The 20,615-nt window shown below is 40.4% G+C and overlaps 1 protein-coding gene and 1 pseudogene across 1 annotated transcript; one reads left to right on the forward strand and one right to left on the reverse strand.

Annotated features, from left to right (window-relative positions):
- The first annotated feature begins 648 nt into the window (after positions 1-648).
- On the forward strand, positions 649-4,362 carry LOC146367841 (uncharacterized). Its single transcript, XM_084912813.1, has 4 exons — positions 649-868; positions 973-1,020; positions 1,618-1,730; positions 2,826-4,362. The coding sequence occupies exons 1-4, from the start codon at positions 832-834 to the stop codon at positions 2,949-2,951; spliced, it is 324 nt and encodes a 107-aa protein (XP_084768939.1). The 5' UTR covers positions 649-831; the 3' UTR covers positions 2,952-4,362.
- A 3,635-nt stretch (positions 4,363-7,997) lies between these two features.
- On the reverse strand, positions 7,998-16,002 carry LOC146367842 (uncharacterized; annotated as a pseudogene).
- Between the last annotated feature and the right edge of the window lie 4,613 nt (positions 16,003-20,615).

Here is a 20,615-nt window from a genome sequence, read left to right on the forward strand (position 1 = left end):
TAAATAAAAAAGAATTAATTTGTTTTCTTTTCTAAAAACAAATATAGAAGGTATAATTTATTAAGTTATCATAGGCTAATTCTGACTAATTACAACAATCCATTTCACACTGATCAGTAGCTGCACTTCATGGTCCAGAGGTTGTTCCACAGAATTAAACTTAAAAACATTCAGTTCTGTTATTTCAAGGCACATCCTAATTTATTTTTGCCTATCCAAAATCAGAAACCCATCCAAGTCAAGTAAAATACTTTTACCACAAAAAAAGAAAGAAAAAGAAAAATATTAAATTTTTAGGATGATGACTGAAGTACTCTGATCTTCTGCAGGCACATCCTTTACTACTCAGTTTTTAAAAATCCTGGAAACACCTGCTTTCAAGATTACCTGTTTGCATAACGTAATAATCTGTGTGCGCAAGAGAAAAATAAAATGTCTTCTAGAACATCGAAAGCCCCTTTTTCCCCCATTTTGATTCATTTATTTGATTACTCAAAAAAAAAAGAAAACTGGATCTTCATGGGGCCCCTGCTTGGGTTTGAGAATGTCACTACTACGCCCCTGTGTCCGCTCAACGAACCCACAAGGTCGGAAAAAAAATCAGTAAATTGCATTTTTAAAGCCAAAGATTGGCTTTAAGGCTCCTTATTTATTCCCACCGTGGCATACATCTAGACACAACGAGCAGCAGTTGAAGACAGTCGCGTTTTTTTATGGCTTTTAGCCCACCAAACCACGTGGGACGTTATACTCGACGGCTTCATTGAACGAGCTCACAATCAGAGAGAGTACCAGGAAGACAGACAGAGGGAGAACTGTGCTGAAAGAACAATGGGAGTAGACGTCGAAACCCTCAGACCAGGAGACGGTAAAGCTTTTTTTTTGTCCTCCCCTCTTTGGTTCCAATTATTCCGTCCGTTTAAAACTATATTTGCCTTTGGGTGTATATTAACCTTCGTTTTCTTTCTTCAGGAAAGAATTTTCCGAAGAAAGGATCGACAGTTTCAGTTCACTATGTCGGTAAGCCTCGCCTCTTTTTGACCATTTATTCATTTACTTCGAGGTGAAAAAATAAATATGTATTAGTATAAACTGGGTTTGTAATAAGCATCATTTCTCATTTCGTGGACCTGCGGACAGTTAAATGAGAATTTGATTGGTGGCAGCAAGCTAATTCTGTAGCTAGCACTGCTTAGCTTAGCTTAATTTAGCGTAGCATAGCTTAGCGCCTGGAAATGAGGGGGCGGATAGCCGGACTCTAAAGACACCCTCTCTGTAATTCTTGCCCACCTTTAAGATTGCCACGTAATACCTACAATAAATAAAATGCGAGAAACGGCAAACTACCGCTAGGGTAACGTGTGTCTTTATTCTAAGGATTTGTGCTAATGTGAGCTATTCTAGCCGCATCCTGACGGCAGCTTCCGGCGTCCTAAGATGTCGAACAATTCCTGCTCAAACTAAGCTGCACCGTGTACCCTCAGCAGTACATTTTTACCCAGTCACCTTGTGTGTGAATACAACATGACAGTCACTCGAATCTTTTAATTTGTATCGTTTGGCTTCGCAGAGGCTATCAGGCTTTGACTTTATTAATTTGGGGCTGCTTTCCGACAGGCACCCTGACAAACGGCAGGAAGTTCGACTCCTCCAGGGACCGAGGATCACCCTTCCAGTTCAAACTGGGCGCAGGTGAAGTCATCCGTGGTTGGGATGAAGGTGTAGCTCAGGTAAGTGGAGCTTTGAAGGGGCACACTGATCAATGTTATGTTAAACACATGAAGATACGTTCGTTGCCTTCGTTTTGGCAATAGCTCCGAGTCATTTTCCCCTCAAAAATAACAAAACAAAAATATCACTGTGGCTTACTTTAGCGTTTATGTGTAAGATTATTGTAAGTCACAAATGAATCTGTTAAGATGTTGCTGCCTTGTATTATCAGAGGCTGCAAATATGAGCAGAAACCAGGCCATCCATTATCTACATTTTACACTCTGAGCCATTTTATCTGATGTTTGCTAGCAAGCCATTTTAATTCTGTTATTTCAGTACTGCTTTTTAGAGCTTATGTTTTATCATATAGATTTTTATTTAATATTTGCATACTTATTTTAGTTTACATTTTCATTTCAAAAGGATTTTATTTTATCTTTAAGTAATGGTCTGCCAAAAATACCAGAGATTTCATTGCTTGGCTAGATTATGAGGTAAAATTGTATCATAAAGGTATGTCGAAGACCGTAATTAGGATTGGTTGTTTTTTGCTTTTTATTTCACGTTTCTTATTAACTTAGTCATGAAGTGCACAAAGGCCAAAATACAAACACAATCTTCTACACAGAAAAAAAACCCACTTTGCGATCGGTTTGGTTGCCAGCAGCTTGCTGCTGTTGCCTGAAATTTGCAAGGAAGACACTGCCTTTTCCGCAATCACTCGCCCACTACTTGCTGCACAGTAGTAAAGCACTAAAAAGTGCAAGGTGCAAACAGGCAGTGCAGAGCAATCAGTCATGCAAACTGCAGCTGCTGCACACACAGTGAAACTGTTCATGCTGCACGTTACAGTAACAGAAAATACAGGCAACTTTCATCTGGGGCCTTCAGGCCTAGTCTTTGTTGTTGTTTGTTGCTGTCTCATATGGCTTCACTCACTTAAGCCAGCGTGAAACGTCTAATGAACTATATTCACTTGTGTAATTTTTTTTTTCTTTCTTTCTTTTTAACACATCTTCAAAGCTGTATCAATCACTGGGAGGGCTTTTAAAACAAAGTAAACTTTGTTCATTTTACTCACCTATCTAACTTGGTCTTCATCTCCTCCACAGATGAGCCTGGGCCAGGTGGCCAAGCTGACCTGCTCTCCGGACTACGCGTATGGCAGCAGAGGATATCCACCCAAGATCCCTGCAAATTCCACTCTTATCTTTGAAGTGGAGCTTCTGAAATTCTGAGGGTTTAAATTGAGTGTTACTATTCATTTTTCTTCCTCATCCTTTCCATCCACATTTAATAGTTTGATCAAAGGTGCTGTCATTATCATTCACAAACACTGATTATTGTAGAAAGAATTTGTCTCAAATACATCTTGTGTAGATGTATTTGAGACAAATGAGAACAGGCAAATAAGCGTCTTAAGGTAGTGAGATGATTGTGAAGTCTCTAAAATTTGAAGTAGTAGTAAAATAATTTGGGGAAATGCTGGTAGCTTTCTTGCTGGAAGTTGGATGACATCAGTAATACTTCTCTCTGTTCAATAAATATGAAAAACCCAGCTTAAGACCAGAATTCAGCAATGTCTCTGTTCAAAGAAATCAAAAATCCACCAAGTGCACCTTGGAAAAACACAAGTCGAGTCGTATGCCAAGGCCAGTGCTTTATCTTGTGAATTTTAAAAAAAATTATTTCAGTTGTTTCTTTCTTTGACCATGCTCAATCTCTCCACTGAAGTGACCAATAGATTCTGGGGTTTTTTTTTAAACTCTGTGTAACAGCACTGAAAATCGAACTAATTAGTGATCTACAGGTGTTGGTAAATGACTTTACTGACCTTTTAAACAGTAGGCTCATATTTACCAAATGCATATGAGCAATATTGATCTCATCTTACTTTATGTAGAAAGTCTTTGCCAAAAAAAGCCTGTTTAATAGGTTTCAGATGAATTTAAACTGGCATTGGACGAAAAAAAATCAGTATTAAAGGCAATGATTGCTGAATCTGGCCAGTTTATATTGGTAACCTGAAAATGACAATTTAATGCAGTCTTGGATGCTAAGTGAAATTTGAGGATTTATTTAGCCTTATTTTCTGCCACTTGCCTGTTAAATTTTTAAGTTGCCTGTTGATTATCTGCATCTTACCTATTACTCAACACAAAGGGCACACGATAGCACGCCAAAAAACCAAGTAACATTTCAAAACGTGTTGGATATCAGTCCTTTTTAGGAAATTTTCATATTGTTCAAGCGTTTTTAAAGTAATGTGGTAATCCCTGTCAAAACACATATAACACCTTTTAGTGAATATTTTTTTCTGAGTAGATTTATCCCTTCAATAAAAGCATTGATTTGACAGCTTGAACAACCAAGAAAATAGGAAACTCTTTATATGTTTGGAAATAGTAATGCACGGTGACCTGTTCAGTTTCAAACCTAATCATGCCATTTATATTGTTGGTTACATTTTACGAAACCTGTTCTCCTTTAACTTTCCTCCTGTGTCTTTGAAGTTACAAAGTGTCTTTGTCTTTTGTCACAATACAGTCACATTACTGGGGGGGGGGGGGGTTTCTTCACTGTATCATCCATTGGAATTTGTCTCATCTTTGGGAACTGCATTCTTGAATTAAAAGCGTAAACTATAAATGTCTCATTCATTGTTACACCAAGTCTCTTTGGGAATTCTAGTTTAGAAGACTGCTGTATTTCCAAGAATTGGTGCAGATTTCTAAATTACTAAAAATGTGTTTTTGTTCTGCTTGCTTAAACGTATGTCAAAATTGAAATCCTTAATAGGAAAGATTTCTGCTCTGTGGGTTTACTGGTTGGAGTTAAACTGATCTGTAGCAGTTTAATGATAAATCCTGACCAGGAGTGTGAATTGCATTTTTTTATAGCAATACTTTAAGTGTGCTTTTTTTTTATATAGGAAAGAGATGAGTTTTTATAAAGTGCCTATAAACGAAGAGTATTGTTAGGCTAATAGGCATTGCATTACTGTAATTAAAAGCAGTTATTGTTTAAGTTTTATCATATTAATGCCTAATTGAACATGCTAATATTCATTATACAGCTTCTTCAGTTAACGACAATAGTATTTAAGATATATATCGATTTATTTGATGTCTTATATATACACTAATGAGTTCATGGGTTTATTTTTAGTAAGTTTATCAATAATTTAATGTAATTATGCTAATATATCTATAATAGCTATTTTAGAATACAGCAAAGCAACACCCAGGGTGCTCCTGCTTGTGTTGAGAGCCTAGCATAAAGTCACACAGGTGCCGCAGTTTCCTTGATCTCGTCTACATGTTTGTGTCCATAATGCACCACCACCTAGTGGGGAATAATTGAGTTGCATTCACTTAGACTCAGTAAGCTACCATCATATATATGTCATAAGATTTCAAATCATTTGACAGTGGCTGTTTTATAGTCTGTTGTAGTGTAAAAAAACAACAAAGTAAACCCCAAATAGTATTGATATTTACTGCAGTTTATGCCCCTAGTAACCTGCACCACCTAACGGATGGAAACAGGAAGTCTCTGTAGTTTTGAGCAAATTTTTATGATGACAAATATTTCAAGCATCAACACGTGTTTCATGTCATAACAAAACAGCATTGCGTAAAATACCATGAAGAATATATTGCAAAATCAAAGTGAATTTACTCAAGTACAGGTGTTAGAGCACATCATCTCATGTGCCACTGTGCTTTTTTTCATTGTATATTCTGATCTTGATTTGTTGAGCTGTAAAGTAGAATTTAGCAACAAACATATACAGATATACAGCCATTCATATATTTATCTAGCATAGCTACACTTTTACTGTAATGCACAAGATGCTGGAGAAACAAAGTAGAGGTCAGCAATAAACAGAAATATTTGGGTACAGCCTGGTGGATCTGAATGTCTCAAGATTACTTTATGTAAGAAGGATCCATCAAGTGGAACGATCTTTGTTAAAAGGATCCCGGTCATTCGATATGTGTTTGGGCTTTTATGAGGCCTATTTAACAAAGCCCACCTCTGCAGCCAGTCACGGGCTCTCCATCTAATGATCCAGATGATAAGTTTTAGCCCGTTACACTTCCACTTACTAATTTACCTGTATTAGCTCATAATATAACATGATTTTCCTATATTAGATCGAACTCTATAGTATTCATTATTTTCCACTTTCTCCGGAGCTATATACAGGTTTTCACTTTTTAGCGTATGTGTCATCTAGCAATCACTTTCTTTATTGCAGAAGCATCGTAGCAGAAAAGAAAAATAAACAGATCTTCAGTACAAGACGTGTAGTTTGCCTTTTTTTTTTTTTTTTTTTTTTTTGTGTCCCGTTTGGATCTTTAGCCATCAGAATTGTTGTCTTAAGGCCAAGAAAGATGCCAAGCGGATTTATTTTACCAAGTGGATCATCATGGCCTTGCCATATTGGTCCATTTGATTGACCTTTATTATAATTATGTATTTATTTTATTTTCGGTTGCTACAAACGGGACAGACGTGACTGGGGGATAGGACAGGGAGAAAGAATGAAAGAAAGAGAGGGAGAGAAAGAAAACCAAAGGGGAGAAGAGACGGTGAGAAGGGGGGGAAGAAAGGAAAAAACAAACAAACAAACAAACAAACAAAACGCCTGGATCACCTGTATGGAGAAAAAAAACAGAAGAGAAAGCAAACAACAAAGAGCAACATAATAAAAACAGCACCATCACAATAAACTAGCTAGCAGTAGCTAGTAGTAGTTTGCCTTTCTGAACACTAGAGGGCACTCTGGTACTCTGGAGTTCATGAATTCAGAAGGCTATATAATAATCATCACTAACATCGGCCAGTGAGAGAGTGGGGGAGGCCGGCTTTAACCTGACGAATGGGAAACAACCATTGGGGGGCTTTGACACAACACCACCCCCCGCCCCGGGTGAAGGCAGAGATCAGAGAGAGACTCGAACCACTAGCATGCCATTAGATTCAATTACAGGAAGAGGCCCCTGAATCCCACCCACTGCCAGGATCTGGATAGAACACAATTAAATAATGAAATGAAATAGACTGAAAATTTAACTGAGTAATCAGGAAGCCCTGTGTTTGGGTCCAATTTTCCGTAAACCTGACATTTGTTTCTTATAACTGTTGCTTCACACTAACAGTGCCTATTCCATTTAAAAACAGCAGCATGGTTTCCATATGACACAGAGTGATAACTTTGATTGAACCTGGTTGATTGAATCTTGATTAAATTTGTATTGTTGCTCTGACCCCTTTGCAAAGACAAATTAAAAACTCACAAAGATAACCAGCTTGTGTGTAATTCTATTTATTTCAGAATGTTCATAACAGTGGCCAATTATGTTTATAGGCCGTTTTCACCAATATGTTTTAAATACATTTAGATAAACTTTTAAAGTATGTAATATCATATTGGTACATTTCCCTGCAGTTTTTTTGTCCACTATTGTGTAAAAACATTTCCATAGAGATAATATATTTTATAATTTCACTGTTAACCCCCCCCCCCTCACTACCACCTTCATAGTTACACTGAATTAAACAAAAATTATACACCGTTTGCATGATAACGAATAGGATGCTGCTGACAGTGAACTACATGCAGGGTTTTTTTTCCTGTAGCTTCTGTGATTCATCACAAGCAGTTTCTTTATCTCCAGAGCTCCTTTCACAGTCAGGCTCTGCAGAATCACTCCAGCTGTCACCTTGTGCTCCAACCAACAAAAAAGAAAATCAAGCTGCTAAATCTTAATATGACACATGTGTAGTTTGTCTCTTGAACACTGGAGGGCACTCAGGTACTCTGTGGATGATTTAGAGATTTAGAAGCCTTTCAGAGTGATTAGTAATTTACTACAAGAAATACTTTGTTGCATCATTTTAGTGTGCTCTTTGTGCGCAACAAAAAACAAAACAAAAAACAAAACCTGTCATAAGTTTGCAATCTACATTAAGCTATAATGGCTAAACAAGCAGTTAGGACTTTCTTTTTTTCTGTGATAAGCACAAAAATTAAGTTAAAATTAAACCAAGGTACAGAGATATCTGATAATGATGATTAGGCAGGTGGAAGATCTCCAGGTTTTCACTGTACTTCATTTGCTTGTAAGAGTCACATTCGCTTCTCTTGCAAACTGAAAAGAAAACAGAAATCCACTCTGGTCAGATGCTTACCACAATGCATGCTACTCCAGGTACCTCCCATCCCTTTCATTATGAATCACAAATAATATGATGTAAAATTTGATGTTACCTTTTCATAAGAGGAGGTTGGCAACGTCTTTCCTGTGTGGATCGTTTTGATCTTTGTAGCCCTGGTTAGCGATCCAATTATTAATGGTAGTTAGATGGTCTTCGGTCATAACACCTTTGTTTTGAAGCAGAGAAAACCATGTCTTTACCATCTCTGTGCTGTGTTTCTGAAAGCTGTTTTCAAAAATTTCAAGCCTCGTGTTACTCATTGAGTTGTTCTGAAAGTCTTTGAAGTCCTTATTATGATCCAACCAGAATCTTGGCATTGAACCAAGGATTGTCAGCTTGAAAGTACGCACAACATCATCATTACTTATGGCTGCAGCCAAGAGGTCTCTGAAGGCTGGTGATTTTGTACTGGGAAATTCACGATGTACTTCTGCAGGTACATAAACTGTTGGAAGTTCACGGCCATGATATTTGTGTACATCAGAAATGTTCCCAGTAGATGAGTTTGTTGCCACTTCAAGCATGGCTTCTGCTAATCTGCTATTCTGGTTCAATTTTCTGGCCTTCAACATGCTACTGACTGGTGGCTGGTGATCTGCATTGATGAACTGTCCAATTCCTGGATTCTGAATTGCATGTTTTTGCCATTCTTTGTATAATTTCACTTTTCCAACTTCTTCCTGAAGTAACTCTTTGCTTTCTTTTATGGCTTGTTTGGGTGCAGCTCCCTCTAACATGTACCAGCCCCCTCCCCTGATTGTTTCAGTTAATTCTTTCCGCTTGATGAAAGGCTCCCATTGGCCTGGGTAACTGAGGAGAGCATCAGCCTCCACAGATCGAAGACGATTTGCTTCCACAGTGATCTCTTCTTCACTGGCTTGTGGTTTCATTCCACGTGCCAAAGCATGAAACAAACAGCTCTTGCCTTTGTTGTCTATGCTCACTGTCTGGTTATTGATGTGCACATCATAATGGCCATCGGGGTATTGGTCACTCTTTGGTCTGTAGATCAGGGTCACAGTTTGATTGGCATGTCGAGTGTCTGGGCTCAGCTCTTGCATTTTGGTAAGTCTTCCATTGCTGTCCTCTGTTAGGATGACAACTTTAGTGCCAGTGGCTTCTGACAGAACTCTGATATCAAGGATGGTGCCTGCAGTCGTGGAGTTCTTGATCTTTTCAGCATGTGATCGTGAGCGCTGACCTGCATCTCCTTCAACTTTTAGGTTAGAATTTGGGTGTTTTGGCATGTATGCAATGTAGCTGTTGTTCTGTCCTGCTCTGAGCTTTTCCTCTGTTCTTTCACTCTTTAAGCCCTTTCTCACATATTTACCAATAACACCATTTTCTTGGTCTTTAACAATAGAAACAATGTGACTGGAGAACTTCTGGTGGAAAACTTCCACCAAAGCATCAGCCAATAACGTACTGATGGTGCTGCCTAAATCCTGCTTGAAATCTTTCAGCAGTTTAATGTCTTCTGCAGACAGATCACTTACTTTTATATTCTCTGATTTTCGTTGCTGTTCTTTAAATATTTTCAGCTGTTCATGAAAATTTGAAAAAAATTTGTCTGACAGGCTGAGCACTGCACTGATGGCTTCTCCTGCCAGTGTGACCATGTGGACACCTTGTATAACTGTCAGAATTGCTTTTGCTTTTTTTCCAGTGTCTGATTTAGCTTTTTCAATCACTTTGTACAGGGATGAATTCAGTTTGTTCTGCCAGCTGAGGTCTGCATAGAATGGCTGTATTGCAGTTTTGCTTAACTCTCTGAAAACGGCCAGCAGCTCTTTCTTTCTTCTGTCATCATTCAAGAGATCATGAAGTTGTTTTTTGTCCTCAAGTTGTGAAAGAATAATGAGGTCTACTAATGAAGATGAAGGCTCTTTTTCTATTTTTAATTTCACTTCATGATCAGTTCTCTCTTTCACCTTGCTTTTGATTTCTTCTAATATTTTCTTAATTATTTCATCTTCTGCCTTTCCCAGTCCAAAGGTGATGAGTTCTTCTACAATTTTTTTAGCTGTGTTTTACTGCATTCTTCATATTTGTCTTTAAAACAGCACTGAAGCCATGTTTAGCTTGTCTAGAGAGAAATTTTGGCATTGACTTAAGCTGTTTGCCAAATTTAACTAAGGATTTAAAACATTTGAAGCCCTTTGAAATCAGCTTTCCAACTCCAAACCCAATGAGAGAGACACCAATAGAAATGGCTTTGTCTATAGCCCATGACTTCCAGCTGAATTCTCCTGTCACCATGGACTCAATGCCAGTGATGCAGTCTGATATTCCCTCAATAATGAGTCCCTTTCCAACTTGAGCAAATGTTCCAAATGTAATTGCAGTGAGCAGTGCTCCTCCAACAATCTGTAACACTCCAAGAAAGAACACCAGCAGACCTTCCCATGAGAAACGAGGCTTTTCTTCCACAGAAAATACATATTTCAGACCTCGTCTGTAGAGATTGTAAGCTTCATCTTGGAGATCTTCATCAGCATCTGAAAATAGTGAGAACATTGGGGATTTTGGGGCCATTGCATCCCTCCCTTTCTCTCTTATTTCTACTAACTTTTGGATGGCCTCAGTAATGTTTTTTTCAAAGTAGCTATACATTGTGGACCTGGTTGATAACTGTTTTTCCAGGCTGGTTGTGTTGCTGTTGGCTGAGTCTGCAGAGGACATTTTTACAAACTGAAGACAGCCTATTAGTTCCTCATTGAGAAACCTCAGAGATTCCTGTGCCTTTGTTAGATCATCTATGGCCTTAGTGAGGTAATCTGATTTCTTTTGTTGTATAGTACAGTATGCATGATTGTAAAAAGCTACAGCTGCCCAGCTTTTATCCTCTGTCGTGGCTTTTTCAAACATTATGGCTGCAGCATCCCACTTTTTTTCATCCAGTGCAATATTTCCAAACTTGATGTAGTGATAAATGCTGGAACAAGGTGAAGTCTGACATTGACACTGACTTTTTGCCTTTGACAAATCAGCTTTCAGACTCTCTTGCAGTTCATTTCTTTTCAACTGATCAATTTCTTCTGATTTAGTTTGCAGCCAAATCCCCCAGAACTCATTCATGATGGCAACAACAGCTCTTTCCTCGTCTCCATCAGTGTTGTTATAAATATGTTGAAGTGTTTCACAGTATTCTGAAAACAGGTCCTCCCGCAGTTTCATCTCAGCAACATCGTTCATCATGTGACTTATCTTTTCTGCTGCAAGTCGGTCTCTTGTACTCTTGGCTTCCTCCAGAGAGGACACTGTGTGAAAAGATGGCTGCAGGTGTTCAGTGGAAATGATTATCTGAGCAGATCCAGGTTTACCTTTGCGTGCAGTTCGTCCAAAAGCCTGGAGTTCCACTCTTGTGTTCTCAGAGAGGAAGGAGAGGATCACAAATAACCCTCCATTATTGTTCACCTTTGGGGACACTTTAATGTCTGTGCCACGGCCGGCAAGGTTTGTGGCCACAATGACATCACCAGGATGAAGCTCCTTGTCTATTTTACTCAAACTGTCTCTGTCACTGCGGCAGTAGAGAATCAATTTTTTATTTGGGATGCTGCTCTTCAGCTCTTCGTAGATCTCTTTGGCTTTGTTTATAGTTTCACAGATCACCAACGCTGCTCTTCCTTCTCTGTATGAATTTGGGGAAATCTTAGCTGTGACCACATCTTTTATTTCAGATTTCCATTCTTCAGCTGTTTTTTTCAGAGTACCTTTGACCTCAAATAACTTCTTCCTGTTGAATGTTGGTATTTTGCACACAGAGAGCTTTGGATACAGGTCCTGCAAAAACTGAATGTCTGCTTTGCTCCCTAGTGTTCCTGTTGTTCCATATATTTTTCCCTGGTATTTCTCAAAAAAAGAAACGTTGGAAATGTAGTTTGTCACTGTTGAAATTGTGCTCAGTTTGACTTGGTGTTTAATCTCCACAAACTGCTGCAGACCATCACCCCATTTCTTATTCAGTTCAACAAGACCAGTGGATCTGAAGTCCACTGGACAGACGTTGTCATTTTCTATGACATATTCTCGTCCTTGTTTCAGTAACATTGCCAGAAAGGCATTCTGAACCCACACTGAGACTTTCTTCTCCACCAGAGTCTTCAAGAATCCAGGAATGCTGATTTTGTCTTTATTGTTTTCACATGGGGTGTACTGAATCCTCTCAGAGATCAATTCTGCAATGGGCTTGATGAGAACTTCTTCTGACTTATAGAGAGGACAACACAATCCTTCCTCCAAGACAAGAAATGAAAGCTCTGGGATGTCCTGGTCATTGTATGGACTGCACTTTTGAAGACAGAGCAGTCCCTTGTCATCTAGTGTGTAAACAGTAAAGCCGTAAGGGACATAGTCCTCAATTTCTTTGAAAAAGTCAACCATAGAATCCTGACTCACTGTTTTCAGTTTACTGAGAAGTTCATGGTTTTCACTCTTGTAGATATCTTCTGAAAATCCTTTTGGCACAATATTAGATTCTTCAGCAATAGTTAAAATGTCCATTGGATCACTAATTTCAGTGTCTTCTGTGTTCATTGAGTCATAGATGGCCTTGAAGAATGAAGCAGGAGGACCTCGTACAAATGTCTGGTGTCCTGTAGATAGGAAGCCATACTGACTGACGTGGCTCCAGATCATGGTGAGAATAATGTTCAGGTGCTGCATGGAGACCATGGGGCTGGACAGGTATGTCAGCTGCACTCCCTGATCCAGCAGCAGTGAGTCCACTTCATCGATAATGATGCACTGAAAGTTACGATCAGGCCTCACATCCTTCATCTCAAATATTTGGCGAAGGTGATCTGCAGCAAAGGCTTCAATGGTTCCATAGACCACGTCCTTCTGATAGCATTCTTTCCGATCTTTATCCTCATTTTTATTTGTGTTTGTGTCGACTGTAATGCCAAAGTATTTGTAAAATTCTGCCCATTCTTCAGCATCTCTTTGACATAACACAGAGGAGCTGGACACCACATCCACCTTTTCACCTCTAAGCACACGCAGCACTGCAAACATCGCTATGACACAAGACTTCCCTTCTCCAGTTCCCATCTCCAGGAGCTTCCCAGTGTCAGACAAGGCCAACAGGCACCAGCTTATCATCTGAGTTGTCCTGGGCCACCACTCCCTTTCAGCTTTGTGGAGGTGTACAGCATTGCATAAGACTGCAAGAACTTCCTGAAGGTCCTCTGTCTCCATGCTGTGACTCAGAGTCCTAGCTTGCTGTATGTCTCTGTGTTTTTTAATTTCACCAGTTTCGATGAGGTTTGTTACATGAGTTACTATGTTGTATGATTTACTCAGTGTTTGTTCGTCAATTTCTTTCATCTGCCGTATTTCATAAAAAAGGTTGTCAATGCTTTCAGTTTTCTCATCTTTAAGGCTCTTTTCTAGATGCTGGATCAGATTCTTAGTTGTGCATGAATCTATGAGCTCAAGGAGAGAGTTGTTGTTTTTATCTTTCCACTTGGAAGAAACCTGATATGCTTCCACCAAATGTAAAATCTTCATGATGGAAATACAGCTTTTATCATGATGGTGTATAGTTAATGCTTCAAGAAACTTTAAGGCCTCTACTGGTGACCATAGCCTTTGTTCCCCAAGATTTGAAACCATCTCAAAAACTCCTTTGGTATCTTTTTTTGAGTCTTGAAATTGTTCCACACAGGCAAATAAAATCTCCAAACACCATTTGCCTGCAGGATCTGTCATGTTTTTAACGGTTTCTGTTTGTCTAACAAAACTTTTCATCAGATTCTCCAGAAAGGTCAAAATGAAGATCTCATTAAAAAGCAATTCCTTTCTGGTGATTTTCTTTGAGATTGTGATGATTTTATTGTCAGTGATTGTGTCTTTGTTTAGGGTACTGTGAAGGACCTGAAAAAGGGCCTTAATAAACATGTGTATCAGTCCCACATCTTCACTGTGAAATTTACTCATGAGGTTCTGCAGGACCTCTGCAGCAAACACCAGGGAGTCATCGCCTTTGAGTCTTGAAAGTTCCAGAGCATGCAAAGCACTGAGACTTTGTTTTTCAATAATGAATCCACGATTTAACTGTGGGTTCCCTGTTTCCATTGCCTCTATGCCACGTTGAACATAATCTGACACAAAATCATCCATTGTACCATAAACAATGTCTGCTTCATAGACATCCTGGAATGATGGATCAGTCTTCTTCATGTTTGTGTTGATTGAAATGTCAAGGTGCTTGTAGAAGTCAGACCACTCCTTTGTTTGCTCCTCTATGTGAACATCAGAGCTCAGCACAATGTCCAGTTTGTTTCCCAAGCAGACTTGCATGGCTGCAAACATGGCTGTAACACATGGGTCTTCTTCCACACCAACCAGTTGTACCACTCTACTTTTCTGAGTCAGCACCAGTCCACACCACCGCACCACCTGCCTCACTGTGGGCCACCAGCCTTTTATATCAAACACTGCTTTGCACAGCTGACACAGACATTTCTGTATGTTGTCTGCATTCAAAGATTCACATTTAAATGAATCTTTATTAAAAGGTTCTTCTTTTGGTACATTTTCTGTATATTTCAGGACACCAGTGTTAATGTTTTTTATCATATCAATGGCAGAGTCATTCAAATCCCACATCATCTTTACTTCGGCTAAAACTGCAGTTACACTGTTCTCATCGTTTCCTCTTAGAGTCTTTTGGAAATCCTGACAAAATCTCTCAGGAGCAGCAGATCCAAGGAGCTGGATTAGAGAGTGCCCACAGTCATCTGTCCAGTCTGGTGGTATGTCATACACTTGTACCAAGGTAAGGATTTCAGTTATGGAGTCATCATCTGCATATTTCTGTGACAGTGCTTTAAGCAGAGTGAGTGCCTCCATTGGAGTCCATTGGTTCATTTGCACAAGTTTGAGGAGCATTTCAGTGGATTCTGAGTGGGCTTCTTTTCCATTTAGATCTGTGAGTGTGGATAAGAGAAGCTTTAAACACTGGATTTCCATCTTTAAAGTGAACACAGAGGCTCTTCCAATTGTACTCTGCAGTGATGATGTAAGGGTGCTCAGAAACTCAATTATAAAGAGGTTCTCAGTGGAAATCTCATATTTTGCCCATTGTTTGGCTACGAAGCCGGCATCACTATCAGATCTTCCGCTGTCATTGAAAAGGTGCATCAGGTTCAGATACAGGGCTTGAGTCAAGAGGAAACTCTCAAAAACACCACTTGCTGATTGGCTGATGGATCCTAAAAGGGACTGCATATGATTGGAGATGCTTTGTAGGGAAACTTCTTCAGATATCTCCAGAGACAGAGCACAGAGCTCTGTGATGAACACCTGAGTGTGCTGCAGAGTGCTGATGGTTGGAGGAGCACTAATCCACTCATCAAACAGAAGTTTGTCCAGGACTGAAAGGATCTCACTGAGCTGATCAGCTGTGAGCTGAGTGAGACTGAGACTCAAAACCTCAAGGCTGCATTTTGTAGAAAGAATTTCAAGAAGCTCATCACTGCCACTACCTGATTCATCGTTAGCTTTAAAGTCATCCAGATGCCATATTAGAGCATCTCGCTTGGATTCATATTCCTGAGAAATGTAGCTGCTCAATTGTTTCTCAAGCTGCTCTTTGGCTCGTTGGTGAGATTCTTGTAGTCTTTGATTCAGTTTTTCTTTCTTCCTCTCCTCCTCTCTCCTCTTTTCCTCTCTTCCCTTCCTTTCCTCTTCTCTTCTCCTCTCCTCCTCTCTTCTCCTCTCCTCTCTTTTCCTTTCTTCTTCTCTTCTCCTCTCCTCTCCTCTTCTCCTCTCCTCCTCTCTCCTCCTCTCCTCCTCTCTTCTTCTCTCCTCCTCTCTTCTCCTCATTTGCTCTTGATCTCTCATTGGCTTGTTAAAGCAATATTCACACTCATATGCATCATTGTCACCAACTGGTCTGTAGTATTCACCTCCATTGAACACATGTACGTATCGCCCATGAATAATACTTTGGTATAAGTCATCAAATGATTTGCATGGAGGCAAGACTTGATAACATTTGCAGCATCTAAGGTTATTGCCCATGTTACTTTCTCTTGGGACCTGGTTCCCCATTTTGATGACTTCAGCAGACAAGTTGCAGTTATCTGAAAGATAAGGAAAAAAGAGTGATTAAATGATCACAGACTCCGCTTTGTTTTATCCAGTAACCCTAGATTATTTCAGTTATATCTTGCCAAACATGTTTTGTGGTTATTAGAGTTTTTCTGAATTGCTAAAACACTAAACCCCATTCTCTAAACCAAATTCTTAGTGGCCTAAACTTATTTTTCAAATCAAACACTCTGTTAGCCAAACCTTAAACACGGTTAAGCCATTTAGAAACGATTTGCAAAACTCATCCACTCTTTTTATCAAACCCATAAACACATGCTCAGTCACTAAACACATTTCACACGTGTATTGCAAAACTGTAAACACTGGCAGGGGTTCTCCAACATCATGCAAACCTGTGGACATATAACACTACACATCTCCTGACATTTCTTGGTGGTCTACAGGATATTACGGCTGCATGTGAAACATATATTTCATGTTATTTTTGTTATCTACATTTAGCATTTCATATCACTCTAACCACGGTAATTCTTTTGTTAAATACACTTACAATAACTATGCCCACATGCCCTGGATGCTGTGTCTTGAATTATTTGATGTAGTGTCTAACAAATGTTTTGTGGTGAATATACTTTTACTTGCTGTGTTTATGATGTGAACACATTGTTTGGTTTTGAACAGAGAATAACAGATTTTGAGATAATTGTTTGATTTCAACTGAAAAGTCTGGGGTTTTGTGAATGCAGTTAAGATTTTTGGATTTGTGTTTAAGGTTTTGAGAAAATAGGTGGAGGTTTCAAGAAATGTGAAAAGAACCCTGAAGCATATAAATACAGTTAATAGCTAATACCCTTAAAAAAAGTTGATTCTCTTCAGGGTTAGGGGGTAGAGGTTAGGGTGAGTAAGTTGTTCCGGGCCCTTACAGGCAGAAAAAAAAGGATTGAAAGTGTTCACTTCATTCCAAAATAACCAATTGCCTTGAACTCTCTGAAGTTTATGTTTTGATATGTTAATATCTATAATATTAGGGGTGTGAAATACCATACATGCTGTCAATGGAAAATTGTACTTAGTAGTCAGTATAATATTTTAATGATATAAGTTTATATATGATAGAATACTGCATGATGACCTTTTTATGCGACAAATGCGTCCTACTTTTCCCCGAATTTTTTTTTTGTTTGTGTGTTGTCCCGTTTGGATCTTTAGCCATCTGAATTGTTGTCTTAAGGCCAAGAAAGATGCCAAGAAGATTTATTTTACCAAGTGGATCATCATGGCCTTGCCATATTGGTCCATTTGATTGACCTTTATTATAATTATGTATTTATTTCATTTTCGGTTGCTACAAACGGGACGGACATGACTGGGGGACAGGACAGGGAGAAAGAATGAAAGAAAGAAAGAGAGGGAGAGAAAGAAAAACAGAGGGGAGAAGAGACGGTGAGAAAGGGGGGAAGAAAGAAAGAAAGAAAAACAAACAAAACACCTGGATCACCTGTATAGAGAGAAAAAAAAACAGAAGAGAAAACAAACAAAAAAGAGCAACATAATAAATACAGCACAATAAACTAGCTAGCAGTAGATAACAGTAGATACTAAATATTAAACGCTATTGTGCAGCACGCAAGATAGACAGCGCACAATGTGCTTTGAGGCAGCAGCCACGAAAGGTGTAGTCCGCGTCTGTGAACACCCGTGTGTACACCTGTGTGCACACCTGTGTGGATCAGCATGCTTGTATTCCAAAGGTTTCTCCATGTAACGATCTGCTAGGGAGTGTGGGGAGCCATAGTCCCGTCCCCCAGGGCATGAAGCAGGTATGGAGGAGATTCAGGCCCCAGACATCCAGAGGCCCCAGAGTACGAGGACCTGAGGAGGACCACCAAAGGGGGGGAACCGTGCCACCCTCCTGGGAAGAGCTGAGTAGAGCCCCAAACGAGAGGTCACCCAGCAGCTACAGAGCAGAGGCCAGAGGGTGTTGCAGTGGCGTGCCCGCGGGTTCTGCCGGCAGCCAGCTGTGCCAGAGAGGACCGAGCTTCAGGCCCAGAGGCCTGAGGGCACCCCACCCCCCGGAAGGGGCCCAGCCGGGCCACAGGTGCCAGGCCCCGCCAATCGGCCACCAGGAGTGAGCCGGTACATACGTGAGCGCCCAGCCCCAGTCGACAAGAACCACCAACACACCAACGTCTGAGGGCATCAGCCACCGGCAGGGAGTGTGGTGAGGGGAGATAGGCCTCCGTACTTTGGAGGGCCTGAGATGTACCCAGAGAGGTTGAGTCTAAGACCCAACCTGACATATAGACACAGACGAACAGGCGTGGACACAAACGTGCATTCCCACCCCCCATATACACAACCAAATACTCGGCACTCACCCAACGTGTAGACAGACACAAATAGACACTGCACAGACAGTCACATTCCCCAAACATACTCTATATCCCAGGTCCAGGTACCCCCGCCGCCAGAGGGGCAAGCCGCACCTAGACCCAGGAGAGTTCGTGGGGGGTTATCTTCCCAAAGATAAACCCCCACGAACTCCCCGAATTTGAAGGATGGGTCCGATGTATTCTTCGTGTCCCACTATATCCCAGGAGTCATTGCAGGCCATCTGTTGCATAAATTCCAAACCAGAAGAAGAATTTTTTAGCAGAACAATGGTGGACCAATCGGGCGTGACAGCGGGAGAGGAATTCACATTCAAATGTAAGTATTTGAAAATCTGGTGGTACCAAAGTTGAACCTGTATAGCGGTTGTGTTGTTAGGCTTTGGGCACATGTCTATGGTTATTGCGTAATGTAAATAATCCCCATAAAAATTAACATCATATTTATGAGTATGGTTTCATTAACCCTCATGCTGTACAGAACCTGTGATGTCCAGACGGTATTCCTCTGGTGTTCTGCCGTGAAAATGTTTGGATTTTGGGATCAACATAGTTGCCAAGGTTTCTGTCTTCTCTTATTTTTCGGGTGTGATCAGGACTATACTGGAGAAGATGGGCCGGCAGGGTAAAGTCACCCCCTTGCAGGCAAGAAAAAAGTGGGATAACCTAAAGGCAAAGTACAAAGTATGTCATTATCAAGAAGATAAGTGGTGAAGAGACAAGTTAGTGAATGTACATTCACTAAGAGTTGTTATGGTGTCATTTGTCAACTGTCATTTTGTATTTCCTCTGCCCTTAGGATTGCAAGTATCCAGGGTCAGGAGAGGGAGTCAGTGGGAAGCCCACTGCTGCTACTTGGCCCTGGTTTGCCCTCATGGGATGAGGTGATAGGACAGAGGCCTTCCATTAGGCCTCCTGTCCTAATTTCCTCCCTCCCCAAGGACACTCCAGGGCCAAGCACAGCAGTGGGTGACCAAAACCTAGCGGAACCTGACACCGATGAGGAAGACAGTCATCCACCGACTACAGGGAGGAAGAGGAGGAGGGATCAGGATGAAGGGCTGCGCAACCTCATCAAAGAGGACATGCAGCACTAAAGTGAGGTCGAGGAGAGACGGGCGCAGGAGAGCAGGGAGCGAAGCGACAGGCTCTTCTCCATTTTGGAACGTTTGATTCCAAAATGATCAGGAACAACAACAACAAAAAAAAGAACGTGTAGTGCGTCAACAGTATTGTAGGTCTAAAATATTTGCAGCTATTTATATTTGTTCAAACAGGATTAACCTGAGTGACCTGTTCCTGGACCGTTTCTTCTACAACTCCAGCAAATTACAGGAAGTCTCTGGCAGTGTTGCTCGATCTGCTGAAGACAGATCAGACATGATGGAGTGCTGCAACTGAGACCTGCGGTTTGTCTTTTCTGGTCGGCAAGTGGAGAATCACACAGGGTGGTCTGCAAAGAGAGCTTTAGGATGCTTCCTCCCACTGTCCACTGCATTTTCCATCCACAGGGTTTGCAGGGCCGGCTCAATCTACAGCTGTCACACCACTAAGATGTCAGAGATATGCAAGCACGGTGGATGCTATATTACTACTAGTATAATACTTGCAATTCTGTAGCAGACAATTTGACAGCACTACTACTGTTGGAGGAGCACTACTGACTGCATCTAAACCAGCCTCCACATACATACAAGTTTTTGTGAAAATGACTACTGAGTCCGGTGCCGTCTTTGGATGCCCGAGGAATAAAAAGAACTGGGGTGAAACTGATTTCACAACAAAACACTATTTTAGCTCAAACATTATAGATTGGACTATTCACATGGTATTGGGTGGTCACTTATGTGAGGTACAAAGGTGTGGTGCACCTCCAGCGCTTGCAGGAAGATGGCCCTGAACCTTGTTTTCATCATTCCAAAAGCACGCTCTATCATCATCATCATCATCATCATCGTTTATTTGTATAGCACTTTAAGAACACACCAGGCAGACCAAAGTGCTGAACAACACAGATCAAAACAACTACCAAATTAAAAATACCATAAAATCATTACATACAATAAAATAAATAAGAAGGTGTCAGTTTCCTACAGAGTTAAAAGCCAGGGAATAAAAATAGGTTTTCAATCTGGACTTAAAGACCTGCACTGATGACGCTTGTCTAATTTGGAGGGGAAGGTTATTCCAGAGCATCGTAGCCGCAATTGAAAAGGCACG

Source organism: Perissodus microlepis, chromosome 18 (genome assembly GCF_051167445.1).
Source record: "Perissodus microlepis isolate ML-2025 ecotype Zambia chromosome 18, ASM5116744v1, whole genome shotgun sequence".
Lineage (NCBI taxonomy): Eukaryota > Metazoa > Chordata > Actinopteri > Cichliformes > Cichlidae > Perissodus > Perissodus microlepis.

What these genes read in the sequence shown, in the direction of transcription:
- LOC146367841 (XM_084912813.1), top strand. Translation starts at nt 832, where the DNA reads ATGGGAGTAGACGTCGAAACCCTCAGACCAGGAGACG. An exon ending in AACCCTCAGACCAGGAGACG is followed by an intron (nt 869 to 972) that starts GTAAAGCTTTTT and finishes TTCTTTCTTCAG; the next exon opens with GAAAGAATTTTCCGAAGAAA. An exon ending in GGGATGAAGGTGTAGCTCAG is followed by an intron (nt 1,731 to 2,825) that starts GTAAGTGGAGCT and finishes TCTCCTCCACAG; the next exon opens with ATGAGCCTGGGCCAGGTGGC.